The sequence below is a fragment of the Ipomoea nil genome, unplaced genomic scaffold (genome assembly GCF_001879475.1).
Source record: "Ipomoea nil cultivar Tokyo-kokei standard unplaced genomic scaffold, Asagao_1.1 scaffold2933, whole genome shotgun sequence".
Taxonomy (NCBI): domain Eukaryota; kingdom Viridiplantae; phylum Streptophyta; class Magnoliopsida; order Solanales; family Convolvulaceae; genus Ipomoea; species Ipomoea nil.
Window position 1 is genome coordinate 32945 of NW_017619361.1, and position 12510 is coordinate 45454.

At 49.6% G+C, this 12510-nt stretch overlaps 1 protein-coding gene across 1 annotated transcript; it reads right to left on the bottom strand.

Annotated features, from left to right (window-relative positions):
• Positions 1–9972: 9972 nt before the first annotated feature.
• LOC109162321 lies at positions 9973–11619 on the bottom strand. The gene has a single exon (XM_019311045.1). It carries the CDS (start codon positions 11617–11619, stop codon positions 9973–9975), a length of 1647 nt encoding a protein of 548 aa, XP_019166590.1.
• Between the last annotated feature and the right edge of the window lie 891 nt (positions 11620–12510).

Below are 12510 nucleotides of genomic sequence, written 5' to 3' on the forward strand. Positions count from 1 at the left end.
TGCATGTGCTTGCTATGTGTTATGTGTGCATGATACCCCAATCCGGTTGCGATCGGATTGGTTATTCCTGAGCTGCGGTCAGATTTCACTCTTGGGCTGCGGTCCACCATTTGGTTGCGATCAAACGTTTCTACATGAGCTGCGGTTCATATTTCCTGGCTGCGGTCAGATGACTACTCTTGGGCTGCGGTCCACTGTTTGGTTGCGATCAAACTATGATGAGCTGCGGTTCATCGGTCGGTTGCGATCGACCCCTCCGTGTTGCGATACGGGGCAGGGTGCTGCGGGGCCGTGTCAGAGCTATATGCGCTGACATGTATGGGCATGCGACTGGTCCTGTGGCGCCAACAAAGTGTGCTATGTGATGAGATATGGATGATTGGGTTGTTATGGAAGCGTGACCCTAGGATACATGCTAGTAACTGTATATGCTTGTTTATGACTATTGGCTGTACTTATCTCTATCTGCCTGTGAATTGTGCATGCTTGATTATGTCTGTTGGTTGTGTCTATCCCTATCTGTCGAGTCTATTCCCTGTTTGAAAGCTAGAGTCTCTTAGGATATATCTTCATGCTTCGAAATGGTTTTTCGTATAACTATGTATATATCTATATGTATTGTATTTCAACGCATTGGAGTGGGTTACCAGCATCTCTCGCTGAACAGATATATTTGGCTTTCAGGCACAGACGAGTAGATCACTGGAGCTCGCTAGAGGTTTGGGGCGTAGATTAGATAGTTTTCTCTTTCGGCCTGCGTGCCATGAATTGTACTGATACTGATTGAGATTGTTAGAATCTAGCCTGTGCACCTGGGTTCTCTAGCTCAGGTGTGGCATAGCACCCCGTACTCTTTATATTATGTTTTGAGAATTAATGAGATTTCACCTTTATTATATAAGCTCCAAAAGTTTAAAAATTTCGGGGTGTTACAGTTGGTATCAGAGCCTAAGTTTGACCCTAGGATAAGACTATTAAGACAGGCCTTAGGACGAAGACTTGAACTCTAGGTACTTAGGGACATAGGACTCAGGAATCTTAGGACGCGCGGTGAGACTGTGAAACCTACACATAACCTTCCCACACTTTATCTCTCCCTTATCTAAAGAAAACTTTCCCCCGCTCATCACAGCAAAAGAAGAGCACCGAACTCTAACTTAACGTTCTTACAAACGCTGACCCAGAAAGACGATAGCATGGCACCAAACAGAAGACAATCAAGGACTCCAGAACCCGCCGCACACGACCCCCTGACTCAAACCCTACAACAACTAACACAAGTCGCCCAGGCACTAAGCGACATAGCTCTTCGCAACAACAGGCCCCCGCCCCCTCCATCAAACGCGAACTCAGACGTCGCCCGACAAGTTTCGAACCATCGACCACCCACGTTCTTAGGAGAAGAGGATCCCGTAATTCTGGAGGAATGGATCCGGACCCTCGACAAAATTCTAGGGATAGTAGAATGCCCGGAAGAACGTCGCGTAGAGATAGCCTCGTTCTACTTCGGACACGAGGCCGATCTCTGGTGGATCCACGAAGGGCCCGCTTACCAACAGGAACCAGGGTTCGACTGGGAAGACCTCAAAACGCGACTACGAGAACGGTTTTACCCAACACACGTAAAAGCATACATGTACGAAGAGTTCCTCCATTTGAAACAAGGGACAGCTACCGTCATGGAATACCATAAACGATTCCTCGAACTAGCACGCTTCGCGCCAGAACTAGTCCCCACCGAGGTGACCAAAATAGAGAGATTCGTATCAGGCCTCAACTTCGAAGCCCGAAAAGCACTAGTAGTAAGTAGACCTCGGACCCTCAACGAGGTTTACTCCAGTGCCGCAAATCTCTATCGAATCCAACTACTCCAACGTGGGGTTCAGGAACAGATACGAAAGAGAAACACCGGAGGTGGAGCACCACCGGTGAAATGGACGAGAAACGACACCAACACAAGACCGAGCAATCTGACCAACCAAAGGCCGCCCCTAGGGAACAACGAAGCTAACACAAGGAGCTTCCCTTGTCCGAAATGCAACAAAAGCCATAGAGGTAAAGACTGCATGGGCAATCCCTGGCGATGCTTCAACTGCGGTGAAGAGGGGCACAAGGCCTTCCAGTGCACTCAACCCTGAAAGCCACGCCCCACCACCATGGGTCAACACGGGGGCACCACCCACCAAGGAAACTACGGCGCTCCTGGGAAAATATTCGTCATGAGCCGCACCCAGGCCGACCTCGGGAACGAGAGCAATCTCGAGGAGGGGAACCTAACCCCAGAAGACGAGGACCGCGCAAACCCCGCGGAAGAAAACCAAGAAGATGAATTCTGTCTAGGATAAACCGACAAATTCCTTGTAATCACCTTCGTAGTAAAACTACTTACTTAGCTCAATTACTTTGGAATTTTTATAAATAAAAGATTAGATTGAAATCCGATCCTATTTACGAAGATAAAACCAAAATTATATTACAAGCCAAGCCTCCCACCACTAGAAGACAAAAGAGGGAAAAAGACAAGGACCACACCCTCAAAAACTTAGTGTTATCAATGGGAATTAAACCCTTAACCTCTCACACACAAGATCAAGGTCTTAACCACTAGGCAAAAGGTGTTTCTTTAAACCTCAAGGAAACACTATCTTCTTAAAGCCCCCCATCAAACCCTAAAACCCACAAAACCCCCAAATAAAAAACCCTTCTCCTTCTTCCTCTTCCTCACTTTCCCTCCTTCCCTCTCCCACTCACCTCACCGTCCCCCCCCCCCCCACGCCGAGACCCACGAACCACCGCCGTCAGCAACCAGACCACCGCCAACCGCCCAGACCACGCCCCGTCGTACGCCGCCCTCGCCGCCGGAGAACGCCCGCAACGCCAGCGCCGCCCGCCACCTACCCGAATTCCACCCGCTGCCACCACTGTCCGACGCCATCAAGGACCGCCGCTCCACCTCGCCAAGCCGACACCGGAGCCCAATCGCCGCCGCCTCCCTCGCAACGAAGAAAGCCGCACCGCCGGAAAACTCGCCAGAAAACGCACCGGAGCCCCGCCGCAGTCTCGCCGAAAAAGTCGCCGAAAAGTTCGCCGGAAAACTTCGCCATCAAGTGAAGCTTCACAATGCCAAAGAAACCCCTCGGAACCCGCACCCCGGAATGGAGCAACGCCGGTTATACCGTGATCGGAGGTAAAGCCCTTGAACCCGACCAATTTTCTCCGGAATCGGTTGATATGCTTAATCACCAAGGGCTTTTGGATACGTATCTCACCATCAAGGGGGATACGTACCCCGAATTGGTGAAAGAATTCTACCAACATCTAGTAGCCACCAAACAGGGTGATAAGCTAGAAATCACCACCAAGGTCCGCGGCAAGGAAATCATACTCTCCGAGGGCCGCTTGGCCAAACTCTTAAAGTTGACCACCACGGGTGTGTCAAACTACGATCGAAAGGGGTGGATTGATACCCAAAATACGGGGTACAAGGACTATCTCGGGTACCTACTCGGGAAAGAGGAAGGATTCACATCGGCCACACGACCGAATAGGAAGTGGCTATCGGCGGAACAAAAGATATTGGTTATGATTGTAACCGATAGCCTTTTGCCCACAAACAATAAGAGCAAGGACGTGGGGAGTTTAGAGTGCACCTTTACCTATCTCTTGAAACACAAAATCAAGTTCAACCTACCGACCCTCATGCTAAAACACATGGAGTTTTGCAAAACAAGCAACCGACTTAGCCTACCCTACGGGATGATCCTAAGTTAGATCATGGAGAAGAAGGGGGTGGACCTAAGCCACACTGAGGTTAAAACCACGAATGGCATGATCTTTAACGCCCAGAACCTCCGCCGCAATGATATCTACTACACTGGAGGGGGACATTACCTCACCCTGGAAGAAATTTGCCTCAAACCCGAGGAAGAGCGAAGAGAATTGGTCGACCAATTGGACATCTCCAACAAAAAGCTCAAACGAGCAATGCAGGATTGTGGGGGTCTGGAGGGAAATGAGGATCAGGAGGAGGATGACGAGCCTAACCCATCGGTGCACCCACGATCGGGAGGGAACCCAAGGGAGCAAAACGAGGGTTCGGTTAATAAGCGCATCCTAGCGCAACTCAACCGGCAAAACCAAATCATGGAGGAAGGGTTCTCGTCCTTGATCCATACGACACACGCATTAGATCAGAGAGTGGCAGCAATCGAGGCCGCTTTGGGCACTCGCGGGGCATCCAACTCCGGAGCAGGAGACCGAGGTAGACCCAAACTTTCCTATCACCACACCACCAGAAGTCCAGTCTACCCTAGCTAAGACAAAACATGGGGCCACATTCCTAACCAGGAGGCCAAAATGCGGGATGTCCAGAGGTGAAAGAATGGATTAACACACCGGGCTTCGGGGACGAAGCCCCTCGTAAGGGGGGGAGAGTGTAACACCCCCGTTTTACGACCCCTAAAACCAATTAATCATTTAATCAAATATCTGAAGAAAGAACTAAATTACAATAATTAATTTAGAAAAGGCCCACCATAGTCCGTGGGCCCTCACCCCTAAAACCCAACCCCTAGCCCTAAAAGGAATAGAATTAGCAAGCCTATAATATCAGTTCCTAATTAGGACTCCTAGGTATATAAATAGGGGACTTAAGAGGCACCTAGAACCCCCACCACAATAATCCCTCACCATACAAGAAGTTCCAAGAATTCCCCTAGGAGAAATCAAGAAAGAAGAAAGCTTCAAGAAAGACCCTTCATCGCCAAGGAATTAATTAAGGCTAAAAGGTAACCCATGTCTCAACAAAACCTATTTTCATCGCTATGATTCCCCTCTTAGGATTTCCCCCATATTCTTGTGTGTTGACGATTCGTTATAATGATCTTGATAATTGGTGTTATGATTCCATGGGTGATCTTGATGATAAGAGGTTCTTGATGATTATATGGTGTTCTTGATGTTCTTGAGGATTGTATGATGTTCTTGATGTTTATATGATATTCCTACCGAATCTTGATATTAGAAGATGAATTGTGTTCTTGTTAATTTAAAAATAATTAGAACCCTAGGTTATATCGTGGAATTCTTACGGTATTATTCTTGGTATATTGGGTTGGAATTCGCATGTTTGGGTGTTGATTATGTTTAGAAAAGCATGATAGGTTATGTGCCGTATGTTCTTGCTTTTGAATCTGTTAACTGTCTACGTGTTGTTGTCAATTGCGTTTGAAAGTGTCTAAGCATGGTCTCGGGTTCCATAATGGTTCCCGGGGCGTTTTTCTGTGATAAAAGAGTCAGTGGGGGGTAGGGGACCCGCCACCTACCCGCGGCCTATGATGGTAACGCCGGCAGCGGGCAGCTGCCCGCCGGGCACCCACTGCCCGGAACGCTGCCGCCGGCGGGTGACCCCTCACCCACCGGCTACCCGCTGGATTTTACCCCACCTTGGGATTTTGGCTTCCCCGTTTGATGTTCCCCCGACCCCCGTGGTGTCCCAACGGACTCCGTCTATCGTGCCTATGTCTAGTTTGATATTTCGGGTACCGTTCGTCGGTGGTATGAGTCTTATATATTGCATGCTAGTTGAATGGGTATCCCGTTGACCTAGGTAAAAGAAGTATGTACCCCTTAGGATTATTCTTAGTATGTGAAGGATCACGCATAAGTTTTGTTATACGTTTTCCCCCCCTTCCCAGTGTGATTAATGTGGGTTGCATGTGCTTGCTATGTGTTATGTGTGCATGATACCCCAATCCGGTTGCGATCGGATTGGTTATTCCTGAGTTGCGGTTCAGAAGCTGGCTGCGGTCAGATTTACACTCTTGGGCTGCGGTCCACCATTTGGTTGCGATCAAACGTTTCTATATGAGCTGCGGTTCATATTTCCTGGCTGCGGTCAGATGACTACTCTTGGGCTGCGGTCCACTGTTTGGTTGCGATCAAACTATGATGAGCTGCGGTTCATCGGTCGGTTGCGATCGACCCCTCCGTGTTGCGATACGGGGCAGGGTGCTGCGGGGCCGTGTCAGAGCTATATGCGCTGACCCTCATGTATGGGCATGCGATTGGTCCTGTGGCGCCAACAAAGTGTGCTATGTGATGAGATATGGATGATTGGGTTGTTATGGAAGCGTGACCCTAGGATACATGCTAGTAACTGTATATGCTTGTTTATGACTATTGGCTGTACTTATCTCTATCTGCCTGTGAATTGTGCATGCTTGATTATGTCTGTTGGTTGTGTCTATCCCTATCTATCGAGTCTATTCCTTGTTTGAAAGCTAGAGTCTCTTAGGATATATCTTCATGCTTCGAAATGGTTTTTCGTATAACTATGTATATATCTATATGTATTGTATTTCAACGCGTTGGAGTGGGTTACCAGCATCTCTCGCTGAACAGATATATTTTGCTTTCAGGCACAGACGAGTAGATCACTAGAGCGCGCTAGAGGTTTGGGGCGTAGATTAGATAGTTTTCCCTTTCGGCCTGCGTGTCATGAATTGTATTGATACTGATTGAGATTGTTAGAATCTAGCCTGTGCACCTGGGTTCTCTAGCTTAGGTGTGGCATAGTACCCCGTACTCTTTATATTATGTTTTGAGAATTAATGTGATTTCACCTTTATTATATAAGCTCCAAAAGTTTCAAAATTTCAGGGTGTTACACCCACCCCTGGATAAGTATTTTGGGGTCCACCTTCTGTCGCTACAGGTTGGGCTGCGGTTTCCCCTCCATAGGTTTGTGGTAGATTTTATGAACCACTATGAGATAGCCCCCGGCCAGCTTGTTCCCAATGGTCACCAGGTAATTGCGGGCTTTCTTGCTATATGTAAGGACAAAGGGATAGAACCCATGCTAGATCTTTTCCAGGCTCTTTTCATAGTTGGTAGGGCTTCTCAGGAGGGTAAGGGGTTCGTCATGATTTCGAGCAGGCCGCATTTCAAACTCTTTGAGGACCGTCCTACTTATAACAAGGATTGGAAACCCAAATATGTCTTTTGTCACCCTTGTGGGTTGTCCGTTTCCCTTTCGTGTTACGTGGGGATCCTATTTACGTTGCCCTCCTACTCTTGACATGAGCCCCTTCCTCCGCCGAGATGTAGATGATTTACTGGGGGATGGTCTTTTATCAATCGTTGATTATACTACCAAGTGGAAGCTCGCGGGCTTAGGCTTCGTGAGGGCTCATCCGGCTGTTCTTTCACCCACGGGTACTTTTCAGTTACTACTCGGTATTTATTCGTCAACCACTAACTCTAACTTGTCTTCTTTTTATTGCAGGTACCATGTCTTCATCTTCGAGAACTAGCCGATACTTGTCGCGACCGGATCCCCCCTCTAAGAAGAGCAAGGTGGAGAAAGAAAAGAAGAGTCAAGCCGATGCCACGGAGGTGATGCCGCCTCCGCCAGCACGCACGCCGACCCCATCCAAGGTCGTTGAGCGTACGCCTACCCCAACCAAGGTCGGCGAGAGGGTGCGTACGCCTACTACAGCCAAGGTGGACGAGGGGGTGCGTACGCCTACTCCAACCAAGGCTGCCGAGGGGGTGACGCAGCCTCCACCGACTCGCACACCCACGGCCGTTACCTTCTCCCCTCAACCCCCCGAGGTGCAAGGAGATACTTCCAATGAGTCTGGCTCGCGTGTTCGGACCAACTTGATCCGACTGGGCATGGACGTGCCACCCGGAGCGTCGTTGATAAATAAGAGCCTTGATGCGGTTGAGTATGCTGCTCGTATCGCTCCTCCTGCGGACTTGGAACACCTTGTCGCCATGGATGTCAACATGCTGCAAGAGCGTTATCTCAGGCACATTTTTGAGGTTAGCGTTTTCATACTTAATGTTCCCTCTCTGCCCTGGCGTGTGTCTTACTCTGTTTGTTACTTTCAGGCCCTGCTAGAGGGACAGATCATTCATGCCCAGCGACGGCGGGTGACGGACTCGCTCATTGAAGATGTTAAAATTAGGGACGCGGACAACAAGAGCCTCAAGGACCTGCTATCGATCCGGGAAGGGGCCTTGAGCAAGATGGAAGGCGAGCTCGGGGCGCTAAGGAAGGAACATCAAGCGCTGTTGGCTCGGGCGGAGGCTATAAGCAAGATGGAGGGCAAGCTTGAGGCTCTGAGGAAAGAGCACGGGGCGGCTAAACTTGCCACCGTGAAGGAGCGGGAGGACCACGAGAGGACCCGTGCTGGCCATGCCGATGCCCTCGGCCGGCTGTGGAGGTCTACAAGAGTTCCGCCGAGTTTAGGGAGGACGCGATGCACTATATGTGCACTCCTGAGGCTATCCGAGAATTCCTCAAGACTGGGGCTGGTTAAGAGGCGGTTGAGGCTGAGGCACAGGTGGCTTTTAACATTGGGCGGTACACGAAGCAACAGGAGATCTTTTCAGTGCTGAGGGAGAAGGTTCCAAATTTTGACCCCGTGTCCCTTGGCTTGCTTGTGATAGAGAAGAACCCGAATCCTGATGCTGAGAATGAATCCACTGATGATGTTGCGGACGCTCATGAGGATTCTTTGGTGGACGAGTTTCACGGCATCGACACTAGCAACGTCCCCAATGTTCCACTGGATCAGATTATGATTGAGGAGCTCTCGGATCATGAGTAGTTCGTAGTCTTGAGATTTTCCCTTGCTTTCTAGCTATGTCTTTGAACAATTTGCTTTCTGTGTTTGAACAACTTGCTACTATTTTTAGAATATTCGATATAAACTAGTTACTTCGGAATAAACATGTTGTTATAATTTTGTTTTTTTTTTTGCTTACCGAGACAGACTCGGTGTTGGTCAAGGCGTGCCTCGGCCAAATTGTCAGCCGACCTTTGGCTGAGGGCGTGCGCCTCGACCATCCGAGCTTCTATATTTTTTTATTATTTTTTTTTACAACACGGGCGGACCATGAGAACGAGATATTATTTCAGAAAAATTTCGTAAAAGATGATAACGAATTCGTTTTAGTAAATAACATGGACGGACCATGAAAGTAAGATATTATTTCCAAGAATTTTAGCCTGTAGAGCGGACGGACCGCGATTGCCAAGTACTATTTCCAATGATTGCTACTACAGGATTTTTAAGGAAAGTACTTGAACAAATGTTCCGAGTTCCATACTCGATCGATCATTCTTACCCCTGTAGTTTTTAACTTGTATGTTCCTGGGCGAACGACTTCCTCCACGGCGTAAGGCCCCTCCCACTTCTTTGCGAATTTTCCCCTTTCAAGGGGTTGGCTGGCTTCCCTTCTTCGCAACACAAGGTCGCCGACCTGGAAGTAGCGGGGTCGGACTTTTGCGTCGTGGTAGGACTTTAGCTGACGACCGTAGTTCTCCATCTTGCAGAATGCCGCTTCTCTTTTTTCATCCAAGAAGTTCAGATCCACCCTTTGGTGGAGTTCATTTTGTTCTGACTCGAACTCCTCCACCCTTCTACTAGGTATGATTACTTCCACCGAGGCCCGAGCTTCGAATCCATAGGCGAGTGCGAACGGGGTTTCCCTGGTGGCCCTTCTTGGTGTCGTGCGATAGGCCCAGAGGATGCCGTCGAGTTCCTCCACCCAGGCTCCGCCAGCCACTTCTAGCTTTTTCTTGAGGCCGTCGAGGATGGTTCTATTCGCATTCTCCACTTGCCCATTCGCTTGAGGATAAGATACCGCCACCCGGTTGTTCTTAACGCCCCACCCTACTACGAATTCTGAAAATTCTCGTGCCTCGAACTGACGGCCATTGTCTGTGATTACCTGGAGAGGGATACCGAAACGATACAGGATGTTTTTCTCGACAAACCTTTTGCTCCTTGCTGCGGTGATGCTCGCCAGGGGCTCGGCCTCCACCCATTTCGTGAAATAGTCGATGGCCACAATGATGTACTTCCTGCTTCCAGTCCCCGTGGGAAGGGCCCCTACCAGGTCAATTCCCCACCTCGAAAAAGGAATCGCGGTGCTTACTGGGGTGTAGTTCGTCGCAGGTCAACCCGGCAGTGCTTGGAATTCTTGGCACTTTGGACATCGCTTTGTATACTCGGCGCAGTCCCTCAGCATTTTGGGCAAAAAATACCCTTGTAACATGATGCGGCGTGCGATGGTGTACGCCCCTTGGTGCGCCGAGCATACCCCCTCGTGGACTTCTTTTATCACTAACTTCGCTTCATCTGGATATAGACACCTCAGTAACGTGCCGTTGTAGGAGCGTTTGTACAGTTTATCGCCCGAGACAACGTAACTGGGTGCCCGTAACTTCATTACCTTTGCATCTGCCTCGTCTTGCGGTAAGGTGCCATCTGCCTTGTATCGTTTGATATGATCAATCCAACATGGCTCCCTAGACTGCACAAGGAAGACCCACGAAACGTCGATACTTGAAGTCTCGAGGTCTTCTAGTCGAGCGATCTTCCTAATGTGGCTGGGGACTCCAGTACTTAGCTTTGAGAGCATGTCGGCGTCGGCGTTCTGCTCTCTCGGTACCTGGTGTATCTCGTATCCCTCAAACTCGTGCAGGGTTCTCAACACCGCGTCTCTGTATTTCTGCATGCTTCCTTCGTTAGCTTCATACTCCCCAGACACCTGGCTGACTACCAGCTTGGAATCGCATCGAATTCGGACCTTCTCAGCTCGTAGTCCCGCCGCCAATCGCAATCCATTGAGGGGGGCCTCGTACTCGGCCTCATTGTTAGATAATTTGAAGTGGAATCGGATGGCATAGTAGGCACAAAACCCCTCCGGAGTGACGAGTACTACGCCATCGCCGCAACCTTTGTTGTTCGAAGAGCCGTCTGTGGACAAGGTCCACCACCCTCCATCTTCAGTTTCTACCTGGTCCGTCACTTCCCGAGCTGTGCACTCCACTATAAAGTCTGCAAGAGCTTGGCCTTTGATGGTGGGCCTTGGTTTGAAATCTATGTCAAACTGACTGAGGTGCATGACCCACCGTGCCATCCTGGCGGAGCTGTTAGTATTCCGGAGGAAGCTCCCCAACAGCTGGTGTGAGAGTACGTGGATGGGGTGAGCTTGGAAGTAGTGAGCCAACCTTTTTGATGAAGTGACTATGGCAAATACTATCTTCTCCAACACACTGTATCGGAGCTCTGCGTCGTGTAGGGCTTTGCTTACGTAGTAGATGGGACGTTGAGTCCCTCCTTCTTCTTTGACCAACACGGAGCTGATCGCACCCTGTGACACGCCCAAGTACAAAATTAGGGCTTCACCTGCCTCTGGCTTTGCAAGCAGAGGCAGGGACAACAAGTATTTTTTCAACTCCTCGAAGGCCTTTTGACAGTCTGGCGTCCACTCGAACCCTTTGCTCTTTTTCAAGATTTGGAAGAAGGGGAGGGAACGTTCATCCGATTTAGATAGAAAACGGCCTAAGGCCGCCAGACGCCCGTTGAGTCTCTGGACTTCCTTTATGGACCGCGGAGGCTCCATGTCAAGGATAGTCCTTACTTTTTCTGGATTCGGCTCAATGCCGTTCCTAGTGACCATGAAGCCCAAAAATTTGCCCCCATCAACGGCGAAGGTGCATTTTTTTGGGTTCAAGCGCAAATTAAATTTCTTCATAATGGAAAATACCTCGCTGAGATCCTCGGTATTGGAGGTGGCCTTGCGAATTTTGACGATCATGTCGTCCACGTATGCTTCTATGTTTCATCCCAGTACTGTCTTGAACAGCTTTGCCACCATGCGAGTGTATGTGGCCCCGGTATTTTTCAATCCGAACGGCATGACCAAGTAGCAGAATATCCCCTCGGGAGTGGTGAAGGCGATCTTCTCGGCGTCCTCCTCATGCATGGATATCTGATGGTACCCACGGAAGGCGTCCATGAAGCTCATGAGTTCACACACTGCCGTCTCATCCACCAATTGATCTATATTGGGTAGTGGAAAACGGTCCATAGGGCATGCCCTATTGAGGTCCGTGTAGTCTACGCACATCCTCCACGTTGATCCTTTGGGAGCCAAGACTACGTTGCTCAGCCACTGTGGGTAGTAAATCTCCTTGATGTGCCCTACGTTGAGTAATGCGGTCACCTCCTTTTTCACGAACTCTCTTCGTTCTGCCGACATATACCTTTTCCGCTGATGCACTGGTTTTCCGCTGGGGACGACTGCGAGCTTGTGGGTTATGATCCTTCGATCTATGCCCGGCATATCCTCTGGCCCCCATGCGAACACCGTGTGAGAACGGCGGATTACATCCACTATCTGGGCCCTTAGCTCTGGGCTTAAGCCTGTGCCAATCTTCACCACTTGGTCTGGTTTGGAGGGATCCAGAACTATATCTTCCGTCTCTGACACGGGCTCGGCACGGGGCCAGGCCTCTTCTTCTTTGAAAATTTTCTCCGCGATCGTGTGGACCTGTACATTGGGGACGTTGCTAGTGTCGATGCCGTGAAACTCGCCCACCAAAGAATCCTCACAAGCGTCCGCAACATCATCAGTGGATTCATTCTCAGCATCAGGATCCGGATTCTTCTCTATCACAGGCAAGCCAAGGGACACGGGGTCAAAATT

Coding starts and splice junctions, on each gene's coding strand:
- LOC109162321 (XM_019311045.1), bottom strand. CDS start 11,619: ATGATCGTCAAAATTCGCAAGGCCACCTCCAATACCGAGGATCTCAGC.